The following is a 12500-nucleotide window of genomic DNA, read 5'->3' as shown; positions in this document are numbered from 1 at the left end:
ATTCATGATGTGTGTTTTCACCAGAAAGTGTCCTGCTCAAGGCCCCGTCATCTACACTCTGCTGTTGGGTTGTTATTCTGTAATGGACGCTTGCTTCTTACCCCCCGGGGTGGCAGACAAAGGACAACATTATTTATTTAGAAATGTGCTGATGTAGACCGCTTTTAAAGCAATAGCTACCCATTATAATGTATGCTGCCAACGTGAAAGTAAAACAACACTGTGTTGCACAGTTGTTATTTTTGGGGTATTTCTCAATCTGTGAAGTCTGTACTGGGCTGAAGCAAAAACTAAAAGGAATTGGTTACATACATCAAACAAAATTTCTAGACAAAATTATACATGGACAAGTGCTCATTAAGTACAGGTGTAAGTAAACAAGGTTAATGCATGAGCTCAGAATTAACAGTTTCCAGTGAAGTTGCAAGCTTCATCTCCTTCAGAAGCTCGTTCCATCGATTGAGTTTTACCTGCTAACGTGCCGACGGCCGAGTAGCCTTTACCTAGGAATGTGACCTTTGGAGTCTCAAAATGGCCTTAGAAAACATACCCTTTAGAAAATATGTGTAAAATATTAATTTTCTTTGTTATTGTTATCAAATTTGAACTTGGACTAGGGCTTCATGCTGTGGTGTCATTGTGTTTTCCAGCTAATTTGTTCCAGCTATACTCATCTGCAGGCATCTGTTTGCAAAAACATATTCAGGCTGAAATAAAAACCTTCTACTACTGTGTGTTCAAACTTCTATGACTCAATGCCAACAGCACTTGCAGTGATTCTGACTGTTGGGGGAAAAAAACTTCAAAAGAGACGACATGCATGTACTATGTTAACAGCTTTTTAGCAGATGTGGTGAAACCGCGAAATCCACTTTTTCCCCTTGAGCCTGAACTAAACTGGCACACTTAGTTCTGCCTCTTGACATGTGGTGTGCATAGTGTTGAGGGGCAAATGCCACAATGAAACACTGCTGGAACCTTGCAACACACACAGACACACACAGCCACAGACTGACACACTGCTGTGTAATGCTTAAGTAATCCAAAGAGTCTTTGTCTAGTCCATACAATTTCTTAGACACACATCCATTTCGCTATCTATTAATAGCTGACTAGTTCAGCCTAGCATTTGACAAAGACATTACAGTTTTAGTTTTCACTTGTGTTTGTTTTTTTGGAATTGACCTTTAACAAAACATTAATCATTAGGATCTGAACAGTGTTCATCTTTGCTAAATGTATCAAAATGCCAATTTAATCACTAAGACCCTAATTTAAGGTAAAATAAGGCTATGACTGGAGTTGGATGACAGAAAAGATCTAATGTTGAAGAATACACATTCAAAATGGGCACATATTTTTAAATGTGTTCTTGATACTGCATTTTATCATTGATTATTATGAGATCCCACACTTATAGAATTGTAATAATAGTACATATTAATACTCTAGCCACTTTTAAAAGCTCTCGTTTCCCACAGATGCAGACCTGAATATTGCCCAGACGGCATGGGGTGACAGTGGTGTCTACGTCTGTTCTGTGGTCTCTTCCCAGGACCTTACTGGGAACAGCGAAGACTACACAGAGCTAATTGTCCTTGGTAAGTTGTTTGTGTATGTAGTCAGAAAAACCTGCTTCTTCATTTCTCTCTCTCTCTGCTTCTCCTTTTCTACCATTTGCACACATGATTAAACAAAAGGTTGTCCAGTAATCAAGGGTTCCAAATATACTTGGCCTGATTTAACAAGTGACTAAAAGAAGACTGCAAAAGTCTTTAGAGATTGTAGGCAGTAAAATTAAATCAATACCACTTTAAAGTAATTGTGGCTTTATCTCTGTATCTTTCTTTCACAGAGAGAAAGTCAAATACTACTGACCTCCTGCCTGGCATTGACTTACTGGTTATGGAAGGTAGTACAAGCCCCTTGATATATAGCTCAGTTATGTTTTAGTGTCACAGAAGAGGTGTAAAAGAGAGGATTAGGTTTAGCTGTAAAGTATTGGACACATTTCTTAGAAAACACCCCGGTTGCATTGTCTTTCTAGTCCTGGCAACGATCCTGCTCGCCCAATAACGGACTAAATACCACTGTGACTAATCTTGAGAACAGACCTCTGCACACAAACATCCTGTTGTGATAATCTAACAATATAAAGGTTTGGTTGTGCAAACTCAACTTTTCTGCTTGTTCTACTTCACTTCCACCCTTGCCTTCCTTGCACTACCTCCTTATCTTATCAACTTTAATATGGCTCAGCTCCCATGTGTGACTTTCTGCAGCTGCCTGGTTACAACAAAAGGGTATTCGGCACACAATTCCCTCTCGGTGTACACAAAATGTTTTAGCACTCCCAACAGTTCCATTTGAGTAGAGTCATTTAAACATTTTCTCCCGCTTTTGTTTGCTTGTTTTTGTCTCTCCGCTATGTGGCATGTGCTGCCTGAACTGACTTGTAGAGTGAAATCCTGTCTTGGGTACAAGGACAAACCGGTTTTACAGGTTTGACAAAACCTTAAAAAATATCACATTTACCACTGTAGTCAGCCTTTTACATATAACGATGTTTAAAAAAAATGTTTTTGTTTGATCTAAAAGTAAAAGATAATCATAATTCTTTAAGCACTGATATGAATCAATGACTGTGGTTCAATCGGTCTCTGTCCGAGCCCTGCCTGTAATTTCACCAACACACACACAAGTGATCCTTTCTCTGGTTCCCCGGAGATGCATTTACACACCAGAGAATGTCCAAGCAAAACACAGTTCATATTGTTCTACTCCTGTGATGTATTATGTTCTATATCTTTACTGTAGACGGACGTCTCTGCAGTCCAGGGCTGCAAACTTCAGTTAATTAAAGAAATATTATTATTTTCTGGACTTCTGTTACCTGCCAAAGAATGAAAATCAAGTTTTGTGGATTAATAATGTAATTCACAAGTATAGACATATCTAATGCTCACCCTCCTGTCCCACACAGACTGGCTCCTTGTTGTTTTGGTGGTTTTTGGCTTCTTGCTGCTGATACTCCTGATCGGGATCTGCTGGTGCCAGTGTTGTCCACACACCTGCTGTTGCTACATCAGTTGCCCCTGCTGCCCCGAGCGCTGCTGCTGCCCACGAGCATGTGAGTACCAAATGTTATGACTGAAATGTGTCTGTAGTAGCACTGAGTATTGCGTGACGACAAGTAACGACAGCAGTCCGGACTGAGTGTCTGGTCAGATTCATTGATGAGAACATCAGATATGTTTCTGATTCAAATAATCCAATTGTTAGACTAATTATAAATGGGTAAAGTACTTTTATGGCTGCTTACACTTGGACAACATTCAACATTTAAGAAGTTTGGCTTCTGTTGTTAATTGAAAAAAAGATATTGTAGAAAAAAAGTTTGTTCGTTCATATTATCTACTGTTAAACTCTACTTTGTGGGCAAAGTAAACATAGAAGTAAACACACTCTAACATGCACTGACATTTCACAGTTTACTTTGGATTGTTAAACACAAATTGTTGCCTGGCCTACCAGCACCTCTTAGGCTCTTGAATTAACACATTATTTATATAAAAATGATATTGTTCTATATTTAGGAAATTGACGTGTTGAAAGTAAAACATTTGGTTCACATGGTATATTTATTGGTCTGATGCAGTTTAAGCTAAGCTAATCGGTCTCCTCTCAGCATGGTAAACAATTGAACTAATCATTTAAATTACACCCTTCAAAATTGCATTGTGCTTCAGTTCGTGTTAGCTACAGGTGTTTTATACTGTTCCACATTATTCCCTTTTTCTTTCCACCTTAACCAGCTGTTGTCCGTTATTTTACAGTGTACGAGGCAGGAAAAGCAGTGAAGAAAGGTGGTGTGCCAATGAGTCAATATGCTCCAACCCTCTACGCTCCCAGTATGTATGCTCAGCCAGCATACGGTGGCCATCCTGGCATGCCCATGCTTCCCCTACCCAACGGAGCTGGACCGCCACCTCCCCAGAATGGTTACAGCCGTGAATATGATGGCGCCAGCTCGGGTGAGATTTGTTTTGCAGTTCTGATATAATGTCAACGGTCACTGACTAGTTTAATAATGACCAAAAGTATGTGCTAAATTTGGAGAGTTTTGTTGAATCCTTGTGTACGTTTTCTCTGTGTGTGTGTGTGTGTGCAGTTGGACAGGGCTCCCAGGTGCCTCTCCTGCATGACCAAAACGGAGGCGGGGACCACAGTGAGTAAACCCCACGTGAACCCTATGTTCTCACTTCAAACGGTACTGTGTGGTTGCTCACAGTTGAATTCTTAAAGTGAGTGGCCTCCAGTCTGCTTTTGTTTTTTTTTCAATTTATGTTTTTATTCTAGTCTAGGTACAATCTATTTAACTTCATGTATTTTTTATTTATTTAAATAAGCAGTTTTTTTCTTTATGAAAATGTGACATTATTAATGACCTCTGATGTCCGATGGCAACTTTATCTATGGCACCAACTTCATTACAATAAATTACTGTTATTGCGTCTTTTGTGACCCACTAATTTTTTTAAGGAATTAGCTTGTTTGTCTGTTCATATTAAAGTGTCCCTGTAGTAACAGTACTCAATAATGAGAGTAATTAGACAATTATGATGTCACTAGCCATTCATCCATATATGTACTCCTCATTTACTTCCTATGTGTATTTCTCTGAGGGAAACCTGTAGTTTGCCAAAACTAGACATAAAGGAGATAAACTGTAAATGATTGCCATTGACTAAAATACAGCAGATTATTATTATTTACTGCACTCGGCTTTGTTTTGTCTTTTTCGGTCAGAGCATGTTGCAGCACTCTCCTCTGCGCCAGTCTGTCTAGTGTAAACATTTTGCTGAAGGTTGCATGGTTCACTAAACCATTGAAGTTGTTACTCATGCTTTCTTATACGAGATCTGATCTATTATTAGTCTTTTCTCTTTAGTAGTCCGTCACGTCAGTTTCAGGAGTCGCTTTCTCCAGTTAAACTTTACTTCATTTGATATCTGCTAGTAGTTTTTCAGTAGGTTTTAACCAGGATCTTTATTATTTGGATCATTTAGCCTGTGACAAATGTGTGTCAGATTTAGTAGGATACACATGTTGTTTCAGTCTCTAAGATATATATATATATATATATATATATATATATATATATTAAATCATCAACATCTAGGTAAATTTAAGTGTCAGACTGTACTCAGTCAGTATACTCTCTTTGTAAAGGACTCACATCGGGGGCCAATTCATTCAGTGTATTTACATAAAGCTGCCAAAGCTGAAATCAAACTTCCTAACTTCTTTGTCAGCAGCTCGCAGTGGGTATCGTATCCAGGTGGACCCCGATGGGAACGCCACACGTGCCATTTACTACATGGAGCGGGAGCTCGCCAACATGGACCCTTCCAGACCTGGCAACTACAACCGCCGTGAGTGACTGATCACTTCTGACCGCAGTTTCTGCGCCGCCGAGAAAATAAAGCAACTTCTGGTAAAAGCTGTCGAGAGTGATGAGGCAGCCACTTAAACTCTGTTTGTGGCTAGTTTCCATTTCCTCCAAATAGTTGTGGAGGTCATTCCTTACAAAGCTTGACTTGTACTCAGTTTATTTTATGAAGAGGCCAGACATAAAAGAAGAGGCGTGTGTGTGCGTGTGCGTGTGCGTGTGCGTGTGCGTGTGTGTGTGCGTGTGTGTGTGTGTGTGTGTGTGTGTGTGTGTGTGTGTGTGTGTGTGTGTGTGCGTGTGTGTATCTGTGTGGTTGGGTGGGTGGGTGGATGTCAATTTCAGGACATTCAATATGATTAATATGTTTTACAACATCTACTAATCTAATATAACTAAACTGTAATAAACGGTGAGTTATTGTACTGATCTAATCTAATCCGTGCAATTCCTCTCAAGTGTTGTATCACAGCATAAGAAAGTGTTGAATGTTACTGATAGTTTTTATTTTTTAATCAATGGCTGGTAAATAAACCAACATCACAGCCACTGAATGAGTGAACACAAACTAAAAAGTGTTTGTTCATAGACACATTGGACAAAGTGAAAGTGCGATACCGTTGGTAGAGTAATGTTTATTCAGCTGACATAAAGATTCAGATTCTGTTAGCTCAACGTCATGATGGGGAAAACCCTGAACAGTATGTAATTTACAGTCATATGAAGCCTCTAGTTGTTTACATTTTGGCAAGTCTGCACCATTTAAAATGCCAATTTTAGCTCTTAATAGTTCCTGTTTACAATATACACTTTAATGTACTGGCAACTATCACTGAAACACTGAAGAAAATTTTAAAATCTGATGAATCTTAGACAAGTTCTGATGCTTATTTTTCTATATGAACTTTTAAGCGGATTTTGGACATTATTTTGTGATGAGTATCGGATATAATAATATTCTCAGGAAGTGTAGGTCACACTGAGTGATATCAATGTGTTTCACATCTGTGTGTTTTTTGATTTTACTGTTATTATCACTGATATCACAACTCGTACAATATCTTTGCCTCTCCTGCGCCCCCCTGTGGTGGTGTTGTCCTGTCTTTAGTGTTCATTTCCCACCATGTCCTATATTTCCTGATGTAAAAAAAGTAATGTCCTTGGGTTTACTTGCCATCTCTTTTCTGTCCCTCCCCCAACCAGTGGATAATATGACCGAAGTCAGTTCCCTGCACGATAGTATGGAGCCTCGAGGCCGCGGGGGTCGTCCCCAGCCGCCGCCTCTGGCCACCGTCTATGACAGGGATGAAGCCATGAGCACCATCAGCAGTGTGTCCCAGCAAGGCCGCCACCGCGACAACAGCCCGCGTCGCGGTGGCGGGTACATGGGGGATCGTGTACGCGCTCGCTCCATGGACAACCTTGACGACATCGGACGACGCTACGGCCATGATAACCAGCCACCACAAAGGCGCCCGGATGAGTTCAGGGGCCGAAGAGGGTGAGCCTTATTTCCCTTATGACCATGATCCCCAGCACCATTTATCAGTGGCAGCTGGTGATTATTTACCAAATGAAGTTACAGGCACGGAGCTGACTGTCTCGCTTGGAGCACTAAGCTTTGACTCCATCGAAGACATTTACTCAGCTATTGAATAAGAAGAGCAAACAGCTCAGCTTGGCGACTTGATTTATCCGTCTCCTTTCTCACCAAACAGAATGATCCTTTAGAAAACAAAACAAAAAAGTTAACTTTGGATTTAAAGTTTGTTTTAGTAGTTTTGTGTGCTTCTTTGTGAACGTGTTGTCACCATTTGACTGGACGGGTAAAGCCACCAATAATAGATCAAATGTAATACTTAATACCTTAGAAGAGTGGAATAGAGTGAATAAAAGTCTCTGTTACTCTGAAGCAGTGCTTTCCAAAAATATTTCAGCAAAACCTACAAGGCCCATCTCACTTTGTCATGCATATAAACATAGAGTACATAATTAATGCTGTCAACTAGATAGTTTATTGCACAAAATTATATATTGTTTTGTTTTTGCCCATCACTGGCATGTCTTTCAGTCATTCAGACTATGTTAACATTGTAAAAAGCTGCCAGCCACAGTTTTGTAATGAATTGAACATATTTATTTGCTACCAATACTCTGGACTTGTTAGAATTATTCATATTTGACTCTTGTAGGTGATGTATTTTATAGTATGTGTATATTCATATGAGCATCTTGAGCATTCCAATGTCGGTCTCATTTCGTGTCGGTTTTCTTAGATCAGCAGAGGCGTGTCTTTCGAGTTGAGTCTGTTCACTGGGCTTTCCCCTTGTGACTTACTTTGCTGTTGGTGACATCACACAGCTAGTGCAGCAGTTTCTGTCAGGTACAGATACTTTTCGGAGTTCCCCATCTTACATCATCACCACATTTGTATTTCACACTGCAAAAATTTAAATCTAAGTAAGATGAAATATCTTAAATCAAGGCATTATGCGCTTGTTTTTTGATATTTGTTTTTAAGATATTTCTTCTTATCAGGCAGTTTTTATTTTAGAGCATTTCACTTGTTTCAAGAAGTCTTGGCAAGTCAAATTTTCCTGTTCTGTTGGCAGATAATTTGTCTTATTTCAAGTAATATTTCCCTCATTTTATTACTTTTTTTTTCTTGTTTTTGGAAGCTGAATTTTTGCAGTGTATGAAAAGAAAATTCCCCAAATGGTAAAGAAAATATCCATATAAATAAGTTGAGGTATATTGGTTGTACCTCAACTTCTCTTTTTTTTAAAACTTTATGTATAAAAATAAAATAATATAAAATATTTAGCAAATATTTTGAAGCCATTATTCCATTGTAGGGGAGGATGTGCCAAATGTAAAAATTAGGACTGGGCAAAGTTGAAAAAAATTAACTGATTAATCGCATTATTTTTCTGTGATTAATTGCAATATGCGCCAAATTCAAGAATGAAGTAAAAACTAGTGTATTGCATGCTTTTATTTTAAAGTAATGTTATCAGGACAATCTAACAGCACTCTGGAGTAACAACAAGTTAACATACATACATATATAGTTTATAAATCTGTTTTCTTTTTTTTCTGAACAGGTACTGTTCAGCAGTAAGGGTCCCTGTGAGGGACAAGCCTTCTTTTGTCCATGTTCACGCTGTTGCTTACCTTAAAGATGTATGTTAAAGACCCGCAATTGATTCACTTTATACAAAAGCAATAAGTGCTTTTCATGTTTTCCAGTTCAGTTCAGTTTTTCTTCCTCAGTGAGAAAAGTCCAGTCTGTAGTGTGTTGGCTTAAACAAGTTGCACTGAACATTATTTTTTAGGTGAAGCGGCTCGCGGGAGCACCGCTGCTTGTTAAGAACAGAAGATACAGAACAATACGCGCTTTCACGTCAAAGTAAAAGGAGTGTCGCCGTAATATGTTCATAGCGTGCATCTTATTTATTTATTTTTTATGTTTGATTGACCTCACGCGGGCCGGACTGGGAGAGCCGTAAGACACCAGGTCTGAACTACGTCTGGAGAGATTTAAAGCGATAAGCCCCTCTCAATGCAAAAAAGTAAAAAAATTTCAAAAATGCATTAACGCATGATCAAATAGTTAACGCCGTTAAAAATGTAAATAATGGAACAAGTTTAAAGGTGGATTCCAACTCTGTCATTCGACTGCTGCCATGCAGTCCACAAAATGACTTATTGAGAAAAGGTACAGTAGAAATCAGCCTGGCCCAGAACATGAAACAAATCAATCTTAAAGAATATACTCACATACCTATTCAATAAAAGAAAACACAGACAGCTTACCTCCCTCCCTCCCTCATGAATAAACAGGACAAAGCTTTTGACCCTTGCAGCTACTCAGACTGCCCTCCTCGCAGTGCAGCGCAGACTGGTTGGGAAGAGGGAGCGCGCCGGCCTCTGAGGCACACGTGACATTATTTTGACACAGGACAAATTAGGACAGGCATAAAGAAGTGCACATAAACCAACAACTTCAGTTGTTCTCTGCAGATTTCTTACATTCAAGTTTCCATTACAACTAAATAAAATATAAAATATATATGAAATATACAATGATTTCCAAACACTGTCTTACTCTGTACATTCTGAATGACTGGTGACTATTTTGAATCAAAAGCTTTTAAAAGTGTAATCTGTGTCATGGGTGACAAATGAAGGTTCCCTAATAATTGAAACTGCTGACAAACTCTATAAAGGATCTGGTGATTGTCAAAGGTTGTAATTTCTTAATTGTGCGTATAGTTTCATATAAAAATACAAATATCGAAATGCTCTGAAAGCCACATGTGTCGCCCTGTTTTAGATTTACACTGCATCAAGAGACCTGCAGACATTCAACAGTGTAGCTGAAACTCTGGTGCAGTTTAGTTAGTTGACTTCCACAAGATACAGGAACTGGTTTTTAAGGTCAAATTGAAACTTGTGTGAACTCTATTCAGCAGCTAATGCAATGACGGCGCAACATCCCCTTCATGTTTCTCGTTCAATGTGCGCCGCTTCCTGTCTCCTTAGCTCTGATGACGGCTGGAGCAGTAGCGCCCGCAGCGGCAACAGCCGTGACATTGATGACCGGAGGCGGCGTGAGCCCTCCCCCGATGACCGCCGGAGAGGAGGCGGAGGGGGCTACGGGGAACTCCCAGGGAGACGCAGCCGCAGCCGTGACGACCTGATGGACCTGGAAAGGGATCGCCAGCGCGGCGCTGATGCCAGGGGCCGGCGAGATGATTATGACGACAGCTTCCTGCGGGAAGCCATGGAGAGGAAGAAGATGGGCGAGCAGCAGAGGGCACGCAGCCGGGAGCGTCTGGACAGCGAGAGCGACCGCTCGGATTGGGGGAGGAATCAACGGGGGCCTCCGCCACTTCCTCATGCCCCGCCCTCCGGAAACCCCGGCCGCCGTGACGACTACTTGCCTCCTCCACCCCCACCGTATAGCGAAGATGAAAGTGTGTCATCTTCGAAGAAAAGCAACCTCCGCAAGGTGAGTCGCAGCTAAGAACTGGATGATTCATTTAAAAAATAAAAATAAAAAGAATTTTGTACTAAATGGACTTTGTAAGAGATCTACTCGATTTTAATAACTCAATAAACTTCAGAATACATTTTCTGCATGGAGGGAGGGCTGTGGATTTTACATTTTATGAAAAATTATATATATATCAAATTTAGAACATCTGTGAGCTATAAGATGAAAGGATACTTTTCCTTGTTGTCAAAAAATCCTGCGAAAAACAACAATTAACTAATTCTACAAACTAGTAATACCTGTGTAACGCATCTCTGCTAACTCCTCCCCCGAAATCCTACATTCTGGCCCTTTTTGAAGTCTAGGTTAAGGATTTATGTTTGATCTCTTCCCCCCAGTTCATGGTTACAATGATAGTTGATAGTTGATGAGACTGCTCTTGTCTTACAGAATGGAGCTGTGAGTCGTGAGAGCTTGGTGGTGTGAGACCAACAGTGACGAGAGCGACCTGTCCAGTGATGCCGCTCTGGACCAGTTCAAGTTAAAGACTGTACATATTAGTCACACTGCTAACATGCTGTGCTGATTTGTTTTTATTGCATAATTTACAGTACATTTGTTCAGAGTTGATGCTGAATGTATATGTATACTTTTTTAAACAGGGAAGAGGTGCACAGATGAAATGTGTTGTGCCTTCTCATGTATAAAACATTGTGGCTGCCACAAGTGCCTTATCGAGTGTACAGAATCTGACTTGTAGATGTGAAAGTCAAGCTGTTAAACAATTCTCCGTGAAGGTGTTTACAGCTTGACAAGTAAACATGTTGGTTTAAACTTTTTTTAGTTTCAGTCACCTTTTTATACAGGTACTGATGTAGATTAGTAGGGGTCTATAGATTATTCTGGCTTTTTACTTGTGAAAATTGTTTTGTTTTTATAAGAAAATCTTTGTACATTTAAAGGATTTTATTTTGTCTTTGCTTTTAGTTTGAGTGTGCTGAATGTATTTTGAAACCTGGTGAAGCAAAATCTTGGTTAGAATATGTATGTTTTCGTTTTAGTTGTCTTTTTTGTTTTTTAAGTTCAATATTTCAGTTGTAACTCGCAGTATGTTTTACAGTCGACCAGTAATACACTCTGAAAACACGAATGCTTTTTGTGAAGTGATGAAACCTAATTTTACAATAAAGGTCCCTATTGGCAGGCTACATATTGTACTTCCCGTGTTTCACCACTAGATGGCACTAGCTGTCATTAAATAGATGTGTTTCTCTGGATCATTGGATCACAACATTGCTGTTGGATGTGGAACCTTACACTTTTTAAGACTAAAAGCAAGTTTGTTTTCTCATTAATTACTGAGACACTGAGGAGGTTCAGATTGTTTATCATTAGAAGTTCATTACTAACTTCAGCATGTCAGATTAAAAAAAACCAAACATGACTATTTCTTTCCTCATTAACATTGCAGTAGGCTGCAACAACACAGTCTATGACAAGAAAACTGCAATACATGCTTTCTCTGTGAAGCTTAACATATACAAGCAATACAAATGAAACAATCGAGACATCTGTGATAAAGACTTTCATGAAAACATCCCGCTCAGACATTTTTTGAGTATATGCACAGACAGGCTTCAGGTCAGCTGCACCACATTTATCCTGAACAGAAACCACAATTCTGTCTCCTGCATTTTAAGCGCTGATCTGAGATGTGTTGGATCCATCATCTCAGAAGGAACTTCTTATAAGCACTACACATCATAGTACGCTCATTTTGAGAGATTGTTCTACTGGACATATTTGTTCTGGAGGTTGGAGGCAGCAGAGAGGACACATAGTACCAATTGTGTCAGTGAAATACTATCTCATTGTATTCTTCTGGGGACTCTTTGTAACCCTCTGAGAGACTCCTAATGGTCCTCAGGCCTCAGTTTAAGAACCACAGACTGGTACCCTTTCAGATCCACCGTCAAACAAGGTTACTGATATCATGAACAGTTAATGGCTTTACTCAAAGCTTAATTTCACCTGTGGGATCTATCAACTTCC

General features: G+C 39.6%; 1 protein-coding gene across 3 annotated transcripts in view; it reads left to right on the top strand.

Moving 5' to 3' along the window:
• Positions 1-11646, top strand: part of lsr (lipolysis stimulated lipoprotein receptor) — a 14565-nt gene extending 2919 nt beyond the window's left edge. For 2 of the 3 annotated variants that reach the window (XM_068570031.1, XM_068570030.1), the window contains 8 exons: positions 1482-1601; positions 2984-3130; positions 3837-4034; positions 4172-4228; positions 5316-5435; positions 6653-6950; positions 9995-10463; positions 10899-11646. In XM_068570031.1, coding sequence (XP_068426132.1) covers positions 1482-1601; positions 2984-3130; positions 3837-4034; positions 4172-4228; positions 5316-5435; positions 6653-6950; positions 9995-10463; positions 10899-10934 — 1445 coding nt within the window. In that variant the 3' untranslated portion in view covers positions 10935-11646. The remainder of the gene's footprint in view (positions 1-1481; positions 1602-2983; positions 3131-3836; positions 4035-4171; positions 4229-5315; positions 5436-6652; positions 6951-9994; positions 10464-10898) is intronic. The other variant, XM_068570032.1, reaches the window with a different exon arrangement.
• The last annotated feature ends 854 nt before the right edge of the window (positions 11647-12500 follow it).

This window comes from Clinocottus analis, unplaced genomic scaffold (assembly GCF_023055335.1).
Source record: "Clinocottus analis isolate CAN_PGR_092001 unplaced genomic scaffold, fCliAna1.0.p SCAF_9, whole genome shotgun sequence".
Taxonomy (NCBI): domain Eukaryota; kingdom Metazoa; phylum Chordata; class Actinopteri; order Perciformes; family Cottidae; genus Clinocottus; species Clinocottus analis.
Note: the sequence above shows the minus strand (reverse complement) of the source record. Positions and strands in the feature narration are given on the sequence as shown.